Source organism: Pyrgilauda ruficollis, unplaced genomic scaffold (assembly GCF_017590135.1).
Source record: "Pyrgilauda ruficollis isolate IOZ18807 unplaced genomic scaffold, ASM1759013v1 scaffold66, whole genome shotgun sequence".
Classification (NCBI taxonomy): Eukaryota; Metazoa; Chordata; class Aves; order Passeriformes; family Passeridae; genus Pyrgilauda; species Pyrgilauda ruficollis.
This window is the reverse complement of record NW_024528377.1, coordinates 6693943-6710036: the sequence shown is the minus strand read 5'-3', so window position 1 is coordinate 6710036 and position 16094 is coordinate 6693943. Positions and strand designations below refer to the sequence as shown.

Sequence of the window (16094 nt, the reverse complement as noted above, 5' to 3'; positions counted from 1 at the left end):
CCTTTTGATTTGTTCCAGCTCAGTGACTTCAACAGCTGCACATCTGAAATCAGTAATTTCAAAAACTTAGGCCAGTATTTTTAAGTACTTCAAGTATGTCAACTGTAACTTTTAATACACTCACATATTAAGTACATTTGAAGCATTTGAAAGTATAGTTTTTATCTCTGTGGCTCAGTACAGAGACAATTAACAGCTTCCATTGCACTGGAGTCTGTGCAAGGCAGCAGCAATCAGATTTAGAACTCTGGAAAGCAGGACAAGGACCAGACCTGTACAAAGGAGGGTGTGGGGTTGCTGTGCCTTGTCAAGAAGAGCTAAAGGTGGTCAGTATCTGGTATAAGGTGTCCAGGGGATTCCTGCTGGTGCAAGAAGAGCTTATCATAGAATCACAGGATGTCCTGGGTTGGAAAGAACCTAAAGATCATCCTGCCCCCCTCCCTGACATGGGCAGGGACACCTCCCATTAGAGCAGATTGCTCCAAGTCCCATCCAACCTGGCTTTGAATGCTTCCAGGGATGAGGCAGCCACAGCTTCTCTGGGGACCCCGTGCCAGGGCCTCATCACTCTCACAGGGAATATGGGAAATTCCTTCCTAATATCCAGTCTCAACCCACTCTCTGTCAGTTTGAAGACATTCCCCTTTTTCCTGTCATCACATGTCCTTGTAAAATGTCTCTCCCCTTTCTCGTAGGCTCCCTTCAGGTGCTGAAGACTTGGTCAGCTCTGGCCTGACCCAGGGCCAGATCCAGCTGCACAGGGCTGCTCCCACTGCAAGGGGATGTCATTGCAGGAGCTATGCCAGGCAGCAGCAGAGATTGCCTTGGGAATGACAGTGTCCACGTTAAACTTTCCCAGGCCCATGCTAAGACAGCACCTTTCAAAGCTGGCTGGGAGCAGAGGATTGGTTGGAAGGTAAACTCCACACTATTCACTGAGAGATTCAAAATGCACGCACACAATAGCAAAGAGATGCACTATCAGAAAAGTTCAGCCACCTTCATCTAAGGAGAAAGGAAATGAAAGTGGCAGGTGAAGGGTCTGACCCGCTGTGCAGAAATACAGATGCAGACAGAAATAAGAACAATAATCCTCTTCTCTCTTTTGTTCCTTTGAAGATGTTTCCAAGGCCTTACACACAACTGCTGCCACAGCAGTCCCTCTTTCCCCCCTACACCCACAAGCACAGATATACATTCACAATCTAACCCAGATTATTTTGGCTGCCTTATACAGACACACTCAATTTATGATTACTTGAAAATCGGCAGATAAATGTCTCTGGTGAAGTGACTTGGGTATTTTAACATTATGAGTAATACGGGAAATAAGATCAATGTAGTGAATAAAACAAGCAGTCTTTACACGCTCTTCTGATTCAGAAATGAACTTTGCAGTGTTCCCTGCCAAACTTCTGCAGAGAAGAATGACTAAATATCTCTCCTAAAAAGCAATGTGCTCTCTCTTTCCCTCTGGCACCCTTTTCTAAATGAGGGAGAGGTCTTCTCCCTCCAGCTTAACAGGTCCATTATTATTCCTCAAAGAAATAAGAGAGAACAAGCTTTTTTAACCAGAAATAAAGGGTTGTAAGCATTTAACTTACTGTCTGTACAATAGAACAACATCTACATAAAACATCCTAGCAGTGAACTTTTCATCTGCCCTGATCTCTCTTGTAGTGAGGGACAATATCCTTGTCTGGAGAACAAGTCTTGGCCTCCTTAAGTTGACCACCTGCCTTTCCTTCCCATCACAGAGAGCAATGCTTGCATGGAGGGTGCAGGATATAGCCCCAGCCTGCAGGTTATGTGCGATGCTGTTGGTGGCCTCAGCTGATGTAAGGATAATGAAAAGTTTGCTTAAATCTCCTTAGTTACCTTAAGCTAATGAAAAAAACAAACCCAGGCCTTGATTAAATCAATGGGTTTCTATAACAAGTGATTGCTTAAAAAGATTTGGTCAAAATGGTTCAAATTTTTGCTGTAAAGAAAATCTGAGCTGTTGCTTACACACAGAAATCCTGCAAGATGCTTGAGGTGGGTGAATCACTTGACCTGTGCCTTCAACCAGCAGTTGAGGCTTAAGTCAGTGATGTACATAATTAAACTTATATTGCAATAGTTAACCTGAACTGAAAATGCCTTGTAAACTCCCTTCTCTAACTCTTTTACAATGTGAAAGTTAATAATGGGTGCCCTCATGCACTAATATTACTGTGAACACCTCCTCTGTACTTGCTTTGCGTGTGCAGAGGGACACAGGAAACAAAAGAGTCCAATAGAGCCAAAAAAACTCCACAGAGCAGGCTCACTGGAGAAGGGGAAACCAGGTTGTGAAAACTGAAGAGATCTTTTTTGGGGGCCTGCCTTTAGAATGACAACAAAATGTCAGATGGCTCCAGTATTGTGTTGTACTGATCTATCCCATGGAAGCCACAGATTGCCAAAGAAAACTACCAACAACCTAGGCAGCACTCACAGCCACAAAAATCAACTCAGCAGCCTAAGAAACTTAATCTCATTCAAAAGACAACTCATTCCACATTTGACTGAATCTCCAGAGGACGAGGTGGCTCCAGCTGACCAAAATGGGGTGAATGGCAGCTCCAGCACACACAGCACAGACTTTCCCCACCGTTAGCTTCACCATGAAGGGAACTGGAAGGTGTAAATCCCTGAAGCACAGAGCTGTATGCTTGTTGATGGCACCCCCAACCAGCCTAACAGGGGCAGGGTCAAGGTGGGCAGGGTGGGGTGGATTATTCTAATTTTTACATAGTATTAATCAATTATAGGCTACAGAGCTCAATACCACCAAAACACACATTTCTCCTGGGTTGCTATTTGTCCATCCAGACACCACTAGGGTGGGAGGCTGGCTCCCCTCCAGTACCACCCATAACTCTTCTTTTACTGACATCTGGAAGCCAAGAAGGAAAAACTATTGTGATTAAAACAGTTTTCTGCCAGGTCAGAATCAGTTTGGCCACAGAGATGAGGAACAATTCCAAAGCTGGGCTTGCAAGTTTTTTTAATCCTGATCTTCTGTGTTTTCAGCCATGGCCCCCCCAGCTCAGCATTTCCAGGCAAAGCAGCAGGATTGGCCAATGTCGATATTCCATAAACATCACACAAGTAATTTTAGTTCTCTAAAGCAGCCACTGCCTTTGTGTGCAAACAGCGTAGGTGAAAATACCACCATGATTTTTATGCAGTGTTTGCAAATTCTGCCCTTCCCAGAGCTCTGGGTGAAGTCCAGAAGAAAAAACAATGCTGTGTGAATAATCACACCCTCTGACTACCAGGCAGTTAAAGACAACATTTTCACTTTCAAAAGGGACTAAATTAGTTAGGGCAAATTTCCTCTGCACAGTTACATGAACAGCTAATTAACAATAATTAACCTGATATACTTGCATCAAAACCTTCTTGAAGACACCCTTGGTTCCAGAGTAAAAGGTAATTTTTCTGAATTAGCTTAATCCAATTGGGAAGAGCCCATTTTCAGCACAGCTTCAGTCCAGCTGCAACTCCACCAGCTTTCCATCAGGCCTTGACCCTTCCAACATAAGCTTGCAGACACTAGTTCACTTACGTTCCTGGAACTTCTACCCAAAGTAAGGCAACCTGCAAAGAGGGATAGGCTGCAATTAAGCACTTGGTCATACAAGTGAAAATAAGCTGGTCTGGAAAACTCCCTCTTCAAAAGAGTTTGGAGGCATTGGTTCACTCACCTGACCAACTATAATCACAGCTCTTACACACCTAGAAATTTGAGACAGACAGGTGAAAGGACTTCCCAGTGTTACTAAGAGTTAATATCTCTATGGACTATAGGATGAAGAAGACTGGTTTCCTGCATTCAAGGAAGTATAAGTTATTCTGGAGGGCTACAGGGAGCAGCAATTCCCTACCACCACCACCACCTTCTGTTACAGCAGTCATGGTTGGAAAATGCTCCATGGAGAGCAGCGCTGGCTGGGCCAGCAGGAAGTCTCCTTCACCAGCCCTGTTCTCCCTCCCACCCCACAGTGAGATTTTGTCTGCCACACATGCACACAGAGTGCCAAACACTCCACAGAGGGCTTCAAATAAAGGGTCAGGAAAAAAAAGGTAATCCTCAGACAGGCAGAAATATTTTAAAATATTTCTAAATAAAAACTGAATAATGGAAGAAAGAGAAAAATATGCTGGTCTGGAATATTTTCTCCACTGGAAAAGTCTTCCTGTGATCTGAAAAAACATTTATCTTAAATTAGGAGATGAAATATCGTTTTCATGGCTGTAAAAGTTATTTTACAGCAAGTTGTTGTGCTTACTACAACCCTGTAAAAAATTAGCTCAGGCCATAATATCCTTTCAGACAGTCTCCCCAGATTTACTGCTGATCTCGCTAATGCCACATGCAACTTACCTGTTTCTTTGCTATCTCCTACACCTTCACGTTTCTGCAAATTTTCCATATTTTCTTACATCAAAGAGGATCTAAGAGCCTTTGACTAGAGGCTTTCTCAGAGAACAACTCAGACAGTATCAGCTCCTGATTGGGCAGTCTGTGCTTTGCTAGCTCAGAATGAAAACCCTGCCACGGATTTTATTTGGCCTGAGTGGGCCCCCTGGTGTGTGAGCTCAAGATTAAAACCCTTGGGTTTCTCAGTCCAATTGGTTTAGTCAGCATTCAGCCCTCATTTTTTGCCTGAAGCAGAAATGGGGGCTGGGGGGGAGAACAAGAATTGAAGACAGTGCTAGTGAAAAAAATCTAAACTATTTTAATCCAATGCAAATTCTGTGAGCTGTAATGAAGTAAATTGTTCCGCTATGTTGCCATTGGTTGCTAGTTAACTGCACTGTCAGTGTTTTACTGCACAGATCTGGGGTCCATGGGAAAGCAAGCTCTGAAAAAGCCATGATATAAAGTCTCATTTGCCTAATAGCAGGCAGCAGCTTGGCACCAATTTCCCTTTGATGTTACAGTGCTGAGAAGTTTCACTGCGCTTTAGTTCAGACGTGAAGGGAAGTCCTCAGGGAGGAAGTGACCTTCCTTGCTACCACGGTGCTCCGTTCCCCCAGTAGGCTGAATTTGGCTCCTTCAGGTTGTCCTGCCCCGGTGTCTAAATGCAGAAGTAATTCTCAGGTATGAGAATTCAGCCTGAGCTGAGACTGGTGTGAAGGGGGCAGAGGCAGTGGAGGGGACATTGCTGGACCATGGTGACCACACACAGAACAAGCGCAGAAGGGCAGCCACGCATGCACTGTCCCTCCGAAAATGCCCGCAGTGACAGAGCTGCTGTCCTGCAAAAGACTCCACTAGCAGCACTTCAGCTTTTCAGTTCCTGCTATGACCAGGGCAGCATCCTTGCTCTGCCTCAAAGATCTGCCTTTCAGCGTGGGATCAGCCTGTTTGTGCGGGGCCGAACCTGCTGCGTGTTGCGCTTCAACTCCCCACTTCAGTTCTCACAGACTCCATTCAAAGCTTCTTTGAAAAGCAGATACACACATGCCACACCCAGGCACAGCTGCTAACATTAGGCAAGAAAACAGCAGACATTTAAATATAGAACAGCCAGCCTTGGTGAGAGGGGAGAGCTCTGCTGGTGCATCTTGACTTCCTTGATCAGCAAGCTCTTATGCTTACACAGAATGAAACAACACAAGCAATCATTTCATTTGGAAGGAAAAATATTCCTGTAAACCAGAGTGCAAAGTGTCCTATGTTGGGTTTTTTCAGTTTTGCAGCAGAAAAATAAAAGAAATTCCACAGCCCAAAATTTTAAAAAGCCAGACCAGGTTTGTGGTGAGTCAAACTTTAGATGTCCAGGAACATTAGTCTCTCCAGGAGAGACGAACACAGATTCCCTCAAGACTAGACCCTATTATATATGTGAAGATGGGCAGGCACTGGTTATAGGCAGAAGGTACAGTAGATAATTTCTTAATAATCCAGTATCATTTAAGGTCTGGCCTTCCCCAGGATAAAGACCCAGTTTTACAGCCTGTAGAATATCTGACGTTCTTAAGAGCAACAGATGATACAAGTCTTTGTGAGCCTGAAACAAGAATTACCCTCACTCTTTCACTCAGAAGAAAGCCTTGCCCTGTTAAATAAGAAATCAAGGGCCTTTCCTTTGCCCGTGCAGTGCAACCAGCTCATATCTGCAATACCTGTCGCAGTTCTGGGCAGCTGTTAAAGCAGCACACAATGCACACCTGACCTGCACGACAACCCCACTAGTGCTGTCAGGCATTTCAGGGGAGCATGCCATCAAAAGGATTGACAGCCTGGCAATCCACGTGCTGGCAAAAGCCAACCCAGGGGTGGAAAGCATGGCTAGGTCTGAGTTCATGCAAAGCAGTGACAGGATGACTCACGGACACCTAGCCAAGGAACAGGCAATGGGACAGTTGTACATTGTTTGGATGAAACGTCCAGATGTCCAGCTCATTGACTGGCAAGCACTTCTGGCCAGAGCTGTACCTGTTCTGTCAAAATTACACTCTTGCTTGCTAACAAACTCATCTCAACTAGGAAAATCCTCTAGTCTGAATATCAGCAGTCCCAAGCTTGGAACTCTCCCCCTCCCAGCAAGCCGGGTGCCTGACCTGCTCTCCATTCACATCAGTCTCCACAGCTCCCTCCCCACATGCAAAACCTGGAAAAACTAACCTCTCCCAACAAAAGCTGTCATCACACCATCACAAAAAGGGTCTGGGGACTCTATTCTGTCACCTTGATCCCCTCCCAGGAGTCTCTTACTCCCCGCTGCTTCCCTTAGGGCTACTGGCCAAATAAAGTCCAACTGGCACAACCCAAGATGGCCCAACCCATCCTTGAACAACCACCTGCACATCAGGTAGAACTCAGGGTCACACAAACAGCATAATATTTGAGAAGAAACTCAGTCTCTTTTGTGATCAGCACAGTTTCAGATTTTAGTGCACTGCTGGCATTCAACAACTAATTCTTAATACAGACATGAAGCTACAAATCAAGTGGTGAGAAGGACAGAAGATATGATATTTTATTTTTCTCAGAATTTTAGCAAATATGTCTGTAGTTGATTGGTATTTTTCTTCCTACAGTTGTACCACCATACAATTATAAAATACTACAGATGACACTTTACAAGCTGTGATCCAGAAGGTGACATTTCATTTTCAAAAATGACCTAAGAATTTAATGCCTAATGATTTAGAGACTTGAATTAATCTTTTAAGATTGTCACCAAAATGGACATTAAGAGGCTTTCTGAATAGCTGAGCTAATTGATGCATTCCCAACATAATGTTTGCATAGGTATTCTTGTGAAACAGCCATAGAATTAAAATTTATAAATACAATAAAGTAAACAATCAGGGCTTATTTTCCCTGTCCAAAGTGCAGGTGCTTGCATGTGTACATGCACACATCTATTTGTACTAACATGAGTAAATTTAGTAGACTTTGTCATAACTATATCAACTACCAGCAACAGCCACAGATATGCAGATAAAAAGTATGTATTTTAATAGCTGTGCACAGGTAATTAGAAAAAAAACCAAAACCTAAGCCAAATAAACTTTGAATGAGAATATCTAGATAGACACAAAGTTATATTTGTAGCTGGACTCTATGAAACAAGTTATTGTCTGTCACAAAGGCTGAAAGGAAGGCAGGGACCCCTCTCTGTAACAATCCTTCAGAGAAAGATTAAGAGCGCGGGGGAAAGAGGCACTCCTGTGTTTATGTGAGTGGGAGCTCCAGTGCGTGTACCAGCCAGCCTGTGAGCCCGCCGAGGCGGGAGCCAGGCAGCCCAGCCTGCGGCCACGGAGCAGCCACTTGCACGCCAATGCCCCTGCAGGAGCACGGGGAGCCCGCCAGGAGCCAGCACACCGCGCGACCTTACCTGTTCCAGGTGGCGTTGGAGCAGGCCCGGCGCTGCTGGGTCCCCCGCTCATCCAAGGCTGCCTGCTCTCTCTTGCCCAGATCACTGAGGCTGGGCGAACTCATGAACTTCAACCTGCGAAGAGTCCTCATGGTCAAATGTGTGTTTGCGTGTGGCAGCTACAGATACACCATCCTGTTTACACACATACACACGCAGCTGGAGCAGCGGCAGCAGCAGTGCGAGCAGTTCCCTCCGTTTGCTGTTCAAAAAAGAAACTTAAAAAAAAAAGAAGAGAGAACCAGTCTCTACGGAGCACACCTCTGCCAGCAAGAAAACAAACCTTTAATCAGATCAACTCTGACGTCATCAACTGTGGTTAATAATTTCTCCAGTCCTTTCAAAAAATAAGTCAAACTTCTGGCTGCTGATACAGCACATTGAAGGGGCCCAGTGTAACCACAGCTGCCCCGAGCGTGAAGGCTTCCCTTCCCCGTGGCCCCGGGCACCGTGTCCCGGGAATCTCGCTCGGCACTGCGGTGCTCCACCTGTCATGGGAACTGCAGCAGCCTGGGGGGGTCTTGCAGCATTTCCCAACCTCTCCCACCTCTTCCTGCACTCATAAATGGAAACAAAACTGGAGGGCAACCGACAGGAAAAAAAGAAAACCAAACCACCAAACCTAAGTAACTAGCAGTGACGCACTGAGACTTTATTGTGAAGTTTCCTAACTGCCTGTGCCCTGCCACGTAACAACATTGAATACTCACACTCTCACTCATACGTCCACATCCACACCCTCAGAGGCTGCTCTGGCTCAAAGCCTCACACAAAGGATTTGCAAGCAATATAACTGCAGAACGAAAGTGATGGTCTGGGGTTTAGCATTTGGAGGAATTTTTGGTGGTGCACAGAAGAGCCAGATGCTTTGTCTTTCTCTGCCTTTTACTGGTTTTGTTTTATTTTTAAATTGTGATAACAGCTGCACAACTTGGGACGTACTAAGTTTCTACGAAAGCCCCATGTGTCTTATCTTCAAAGGAAAAATCTTTCTCTGACTGCAGCAGTGGAGCTGAAGGATATGCTGCTACAAGACTCCACCCCATGCTTAGTTTGCTGTCACTCACTTGCAGTTCTGTTTCAAATCCAGGAGTGCCTGGCTAATCTTCTGGGATAGTTTGCAACAGACTGAGCCAGAACGTAAGAACGGCTCTTCTGTTGCTACGGCATTGATCTGCAAAGTCTGGTAAGCCACAGAGGCTCCTTGCAGAGTAACCTCACACTCTGCAAAGCGCTACAATAGAAGAAACTATCCTTTCCTTTTTTTTTTTCTTCCTGTTTTCTACTTACTCTTTTCATCTGTGATAGCCTGTTGTCTAGATTTAGGCTATAACCAGATTTGTTGGTGTCCAAATAATAAGACAAAGCTTACATTACAGGAAAACAGTTTCTCACAGAGAGCTCTGCCCCATGTGCATCATATACTGACACATTTTAGTAAAAAATCAATTCCTCTCGCTATTCAACCAGGTCAGATAAGATTATTTCATATAAATATTTACTTCCAAAATTTGAATTTGGTGTTAGCTTCATGGGAACTAACTGCAGAACTACTTAGAGAAGAAATAGATCTATTTTTACCTTGTGCCACTTTTAGCCACAGTTGTTTTATCCAGCTGCTTGCATTAGCATTGTATTGATTGCCCTTTCCACACCAAAATTCTCAAGTATACAAACCAACATCACAGTAGATGGCATATAACATTTCATTTTGGAAGAGACCTGCAGCCCCACATCTAACCTATGGACAAAGACATTACTGTCCCCAGTCTCTTCCAGATGTTTAAATCCTTCAAATAAACAACAGTCTATTATGTACATGGCAGCAAAAGGAAAACAAATACAACCATATATATATATCTCCATCTCCATATTTTAAGGGATGAAATGTCTTCCACAGCATACAAATGAGGGAGCAAACACAGCTCCAGCAGAACACTGCTTTATCCAAATAGGATGAAGGGCACTCTATTTCTGTGGACATTATGGCTGGGGAGAGCAGAGGAACACAACTCAGCCTAAGCTTCTGCTAAGGGCTCAGATAAAATGTTTGTCTGCCCTGTTAAGTGAAACAACTAGTTAGATAAACAAGAGGCAATATAATTCCCTCTAATTTCATTTTCCACCTAGCTCAGTTGCTTTTCTGCTTGTCACTTGCTGTGAATTTGATAGGTTTTGCAAAATGTTATTATATTGGATTAGATCCTTGGATTTTTAAACTCTTTTGATTCCACCTGTATGATGAAATACTACACCTGTAGAAGTCATTCTATTTATATGCCACATCATCAATCTCAGTAACCAGTACTAGACTTAGAGCCAACACATGCACCAAAAACTCACAGGTCAGCCAGCATTTCAATCTCCTGAAAAATTTTTAACAGGGGACAGGCTTTCTCTACACTCCTTTCTCCATTTTATGATTACACCCAACCAAACGTTGATTTATGATAAAATAAATAATTTTCAACAAGGGCTACCTCCACCCGTAATTGCAGAGTAATACTTCATATTTACACCATGCTGTGAGTCCACAGACATGCTTGACTTCATCATTCATTAACTTGACCTAAGCAGCTCTTGGGAATGAAGGGAGAAGATAAAATCTGCACTTCAGCATTATGGGTGAAGAGAGAGGTGGTGTGACTTGCCCAGGCCACCCCATAAGCAGGTGGCAGAGACATCAGGAGATCCTGGACCTCTATTTCCCATTCCAGCAGAGGAACAAGTGGATCCTGCAGGGAATAGGTAGCTGGGGATTTCTGGGGTCTGGGCGGCCAGAGGGCAATCAGGAGACAGAACTCCTGGGAAGGGCTTGTGCTGAGCTGTGCTTCTGCAGCCCCTGGGGAAAAGCTCTCAACGCAGCGCTGCCTCCAGAGCAGCTCCGCAGCGCAGACTGCTCGCCACCGGCCATGGAGAGGGATGACAGCACTGCCGGACTTCCTGGGAGGGAGGGGAGGACTGGGAGACCTCCCAAAGGCTCAATAAGGAGCACTGCAAGCTTCTTAAATAGAACAACTGTACTCAGCACAATCTCAGAGCTGAGACTGTAAAGTACTGGTAGGTTAATTCATTTAAACCCAGCATGCCATACATGGCACTAATACCACTATTTAGCTCACACAAAACCTGCAGCTCAAAGTAAGTAATTTAATCAGAGCCACACAACCACCTCAGTGAGGAAGGCACTGCCAGCCCTAGCTCCTTCTCCTCCCCTCCAACATTTCTCGTTGTAAAAACAGGCCTGTCTTTACTAGAAAGATTCTTTGATCTGTGGGGCCCACCTCCTGCGAGTGACGGCACAGCAAGTCCCAGAGCCCCCAGAGTGCCAGAGCCACAGGGGAATTTCTGCTCACCTGGACTTCTATTTCAAGGCCTAAGACAATATAAAGGTAGACAAATACAGGCTGAAAGTTGAAGAGGATTTATGCACTAGAAAATATGTTAACATACAGATCCAGGAACTTGTATTAAACACTGCTTTTAAAATCACAAGGGTTACTCCACAGTTACCTCCTGATATGTCATTTATGTTTGCAATATTCCTCCTGGGACCTGTGGTTTAAAAGACTGTATTGCTATTATGAATATACGAAATTCATAATAAAGCTGTGACTGCTATGGGTCAGCATGTTTTAGACTACACCACTCTGCTACTGCAATGGCAGGTGAGCACTGCAGTGGTATTGGTACCAGTGAGAAGATATAAACAGTAAGAGAGTTTACCACGTCAGCTTTATTCACCATTCAGAGCTCTGCCATGAAACAAAAGAACTCAATAAATAAAAATTTTAACTGGAAAAGAAAAAAGCAGCCCACTACTTCACTTCATCTCCCTGTCTCTTTGGAGAAGAGAGCAGAACCTCCTGTAGTGATGCTGAGTGGTGTACACTTTGCAACCAAAGAAGAGAATGGTAAAGTGTCTCTGTGGCAGAAAGGAGTTAAAAATCTCCCTAGAAAAATGCATTTCAGTTTTTCATAAACTACACCACAAAACTTAGGGCATGCCTTGACACATGCCAAAGCTCAGGAATTAGTCCTCTGACAGAGCAGCACAGCCTTCTTAAAGGCACAGCATATCCTGCCACACCAGCAGTCAAGGGGTGAGGCAGAAAGGAAGGAGATGCAATCATCAGGAAAAAATAAAAAGAGCCAGGAGGAAATGAAGTTGTAAACCTTATGACTCATCAATTCTTCTTCTACAGTATCTACATAAAGCTCCTTTATCATCAGAAAAGAACGAATAAAGAGAGTAAAGAAAGAATGAAACCAAACAGGGTCTATTTGCACCCTTCCTCCTCCATCCCACTGACACTCTGCAACCTCTGGACGTAAAGACATTTTAAAGGATGCCTTTTTGTTTATTGAGGTTAGTCCTAGGACACCCTTGGTTTTGCTAATCCTTTATCTTATTTTTGCCTTCACCACAGCCAAGTACTGATTTGTAAGAGAGTAAGGTTCCCAATGTTTGGAACACTTCCTGTACTTCTGCATCCTGTGACCAACCATGCCTGCATGACCACAGCTGCCTCTCTTTGGACAGAGTTGGGCTTTCTGCCCCTTCACCTCCATGTGGGATTCACACATGGCATCTCTCTTTTAGGTTGTGACAAAGAAATGCTCATGACAGTATCTCCTTCCTAAGCAATCACAAGGTGACAGCCCAGAAGAGCCCTTTGTCTAGGGCTAGAAAGGGATGCTCAGCCCCTGTCACTACTTCTGCAGTTACCAGTCCACCCTGGAAAGCTTCAGACCTGACCTTCAGGCAACCTACGGCTGCTGCAGCTCCACTGCCTGCCTCAGATACACTGGCTTCCACCAAACCTGGCCATCCATGCCATGGCAGCCTGCAGACAATCCAGGCCCAGTTCCTGGACCTTCCCTTCCAGAAGTTTTTCAGTGTGAGGCAGAGCAGCCTGAGTGTGCCTAGATTTTCTCAGCAGAGAGGCTTGCATCTGACCAAAGAGCCATCCAGACTGCAGCAACCATCAAATTCTAGTTTCTTTTCACAGTCTACAGATGGATGACATTTATTACCTGTACACTCAGCCCCTCAGCCTCCCCACTTTGCTTCCTTCCTGCTTCTCCTTTACCCATTGCTTTTGTACTCCCTCTTTGGTTTTTGTCTCTCTTGGTTAGCTAATTCTTCCTCAGGCAGTTTTTTAATATAAAGGGAAAAGAAAATAGTTGATACTAACACAGATTTGCAAACCACTCTTCAGCTGGCTCTCAGGGAATCAGGGCTTCAGTTCACCTGTTTGGACTGTGAGCTGTTCTTTACCCTTTCCCTTTGGGGATTCACTCTGTTCTTCAGCCAGCAAAACATGGCCCTAAACTCAGATACAGACCCCAGTCCCCAGCATAATCTAACACAGGTTATGAACTGAGCAATACCTGCTGAAAGCATCCATGAAATCCCACGACCTTTGTCAGCAGTTTTTGGTTTTACAGAGCATAGCAATACAAGCAGCTCTTGAAATACAGTAGACAGCTAAATCTTTTTTGTCTTGTTCTTCAGGATAAAGGCACTAGGAAAGAATAAGGACAGGAATAGGCCTTTTACACCCCCATCCAAAATATCAAGCTTTCATGATAGATCAATTCTCATGGCTTGTAGTATTGCTCCTAGTTATCTCTGTAAAGGTTCTGGGAATTAAAGACAGTGCAGTGGTCCAAACAAATGCAGTTGTTCTGCTGGAGGAAGTAAGGACCAATGTGCTGGATTATACGGCCTGTGGCATTACCACCTTCCACTCACATGCCCCCAGGAAAGGAGATGGGGTTCCGAGTGCCAAATGTACCTGTTTCAGGTATTACTATTGCCCACTCAGTGAATTAACAACCCATTAACCCAGTAATCAGTATACTCCAAGACAAGCTCACAACTTTGCACTTAAACAAGAGCCAAAGCTTAAATTTTGATTTAGAAAGCAAGGTCTCAAGAGTCCTGCTCAGTAAGTAAATCAAACATTTAAAATACTTTGTGCTCTTATTACAAGATCATGAGACAGTGGAAAATTAATTTTACAAAGTAATTGAGCTCATAATACACATGAATTTTGCCTTCCGGAGCTCTATGTCAATTCTTTCCTAAATTGCCATCTTGCATAATGTTAATTGGCTCCCAGAACACCACAATCTTAATGCAGCAGCTACAATATCTCAGTGTTGTCTTCTACAGTTATACATTGTACCCTTCCTTCCAAATCTGTGAACCCTGAGAGATCAGAAGCATGTACTGCACAGTGCTATTTTTCTTATATCCAAATATTTCTGATTCAAAGTCTTCCAAGAAGGCTCTGATTGCCTTGGAAGGTCACCAAGACAAAGAACCCACTGCAGCAACTCACTGAGTTTCTAATGAGCTGCACTGGTGGGCAGCTGTTAGTTACATGTAATACCCTGTCTTTCTCTCAAAGCCATGATATTGCTTGTGCAATGTTCTCCCTGAGCATGGCTAGAAACATGAACTGTGCCTTGAGATTACTGTCCCCTCCTGTGCCCAAGGCAGGGAGGTTACTTCAGACCCGAGCAATGCATGAGCCAGCTGTGCTGACTTGGGGAATCTTTGACTCTGGTGGTATTACACTGCTGTTATTTGCATGGTACTATATAGCTCTTTGGAACAAATCCTGTAGTCCTGCAAGAATCAACAAAAGCCTGGTGTTCAATATAAATGGATTCCTTCAGAAAATTCATCATTCTCCCTTTGCTTCACAAGGATATCTTTCTGAATGGAAAAATTGCCAAAGAGATTTAAAAGACAATCCAAAATTGCAACATCTATCTGGTGCATTTGGACTCTGCAGCACTCAGTGTGATGGAACTTTCATAGGAACTTAAAAATGAGGACTTTTTGCCATCCTTCACACACACATCCTTCACACTGCCTCATGCTGAGACAGTCCCTTCAGACTGAGATATTGGGCAGTGGAAACAGCCAGAGAATAAAAAGCCTTAATTGCACAAATTATTTTACACTTGTACCTTTAAATCTTCATTTCACCAGGTCAGCAAGTCCAGTACTACGACCTCTCATGTATGTATCACATTCTGAGTGTTTTCTCAGGATGCTCTGGGAAATAATTTATCTCAAAGGGCAGAGTGATGGAATTTTTTAGACTCCACAGCAAGATTTGGAAGAACTCTTCACTGTCACTGCAGCTCATTAGCCAGTCTTAGTCTTCAATTGGACACAACATTATATCAACATCTGAGTTATCACGTAGGTGGAATGTAATCCTCATCATTTAACTTTTGGAGGATGATTCAAACCTCAGTGATGTGACCTGTCCTCCTGGAGAAAATGAAGGAGGAATGAAAAGTACTACTTTTACCTTTCTTTACTTTCTGCAAAATTCAATGTAATAAAAGGAAGACTTAAGCTGTTTTATGGTAGAATTATTTCACATAGTATTAACAGGCAGATCTATAGATAGAATATTTTGCTTGTACCTATGCTTTACTACTGCCTGTATTCGTGAGATGGCAAACAAGTAAAAGGATGAAAACTGGAAACAGCATTTGAATTACTTTTTTCATTTTGATTAAATTCTCCATAAGAGCTATGAAGAGAGACAAGATGCTCATGACCACAACATGAGCAACAGCAGTGTCGTGGCCTGGGAGGTCAGAATGGGGAGGTGCATTTAAGACACTCTTGGGATAAAGTTCTGTCGTTCCAGTTTCGTCTTCCATTTTTTTAAGCTCATTCAGCTACTAGAAAATTCTAGTACAGGAAAATTCAGATCTCATTCTGTAACTGCTGGAGAAAACGGAGCAGATTCAGGGTGCAATGCATCCTTTAAAGAATATTTCAACCTGGTCAGGAAAGTCATGCTGGGTTATGTCCCTGTCTCTCCACTGGCTATAAAGATACTATAATGTGAGTAGTTTGGATATGGATATGGTATTCCAAGCTGTAAACACCTAAAATTAGATTACATGAATGTCATCCCCAGGATTTTTTCACCTGACTGATCATAATACAGGTACAAATAACCTGGCATCCAATTAACGAATGTTTAATTTCCTCAAGTACATGATCTGACCCTGGATGAAGAAATCTTTGAGAGCTATCACTCTAAAAGCTTGGTACAAGCTCAGCTGGTATTTCAAGTTGGGAGATATTAAATTAGTATTTCTAGGAGAATCTGCTGCTGACTAAAGGCA

The 16094-nt window shown here is 43.7% G+C and overlaps 1 protein-coding gene across 2 annotated transcripts in view; it reads right to left on the bottom strand.

Annotated features, from left to right (window-relative positions):
- PRR5 (proline rich 5) overlaps positions 1 to 16094 on the bottom strand; it is a 76436-nt gene that overhangs the window by 36371 nt on the left and 23971 nt on the right. The window contains exon 3 of one of the 2 annotated variants that reach the window (XM_041484452.1): positions 7884 to 7997. In XM_041484452.1, coding sequence (XP_041340386.1) covers positions 7884 to 7987 — 104 coding nt within the window. In that variant the 5' untranslated portion in view covers positions 7988 to 7997. Of the gene's footprint in view, positions 1 to 7883; positions 8015 to 16094 lie in introns of those variants that run through there. The other variant, XM_041484451.1, reaches the window with a different exon arrangement.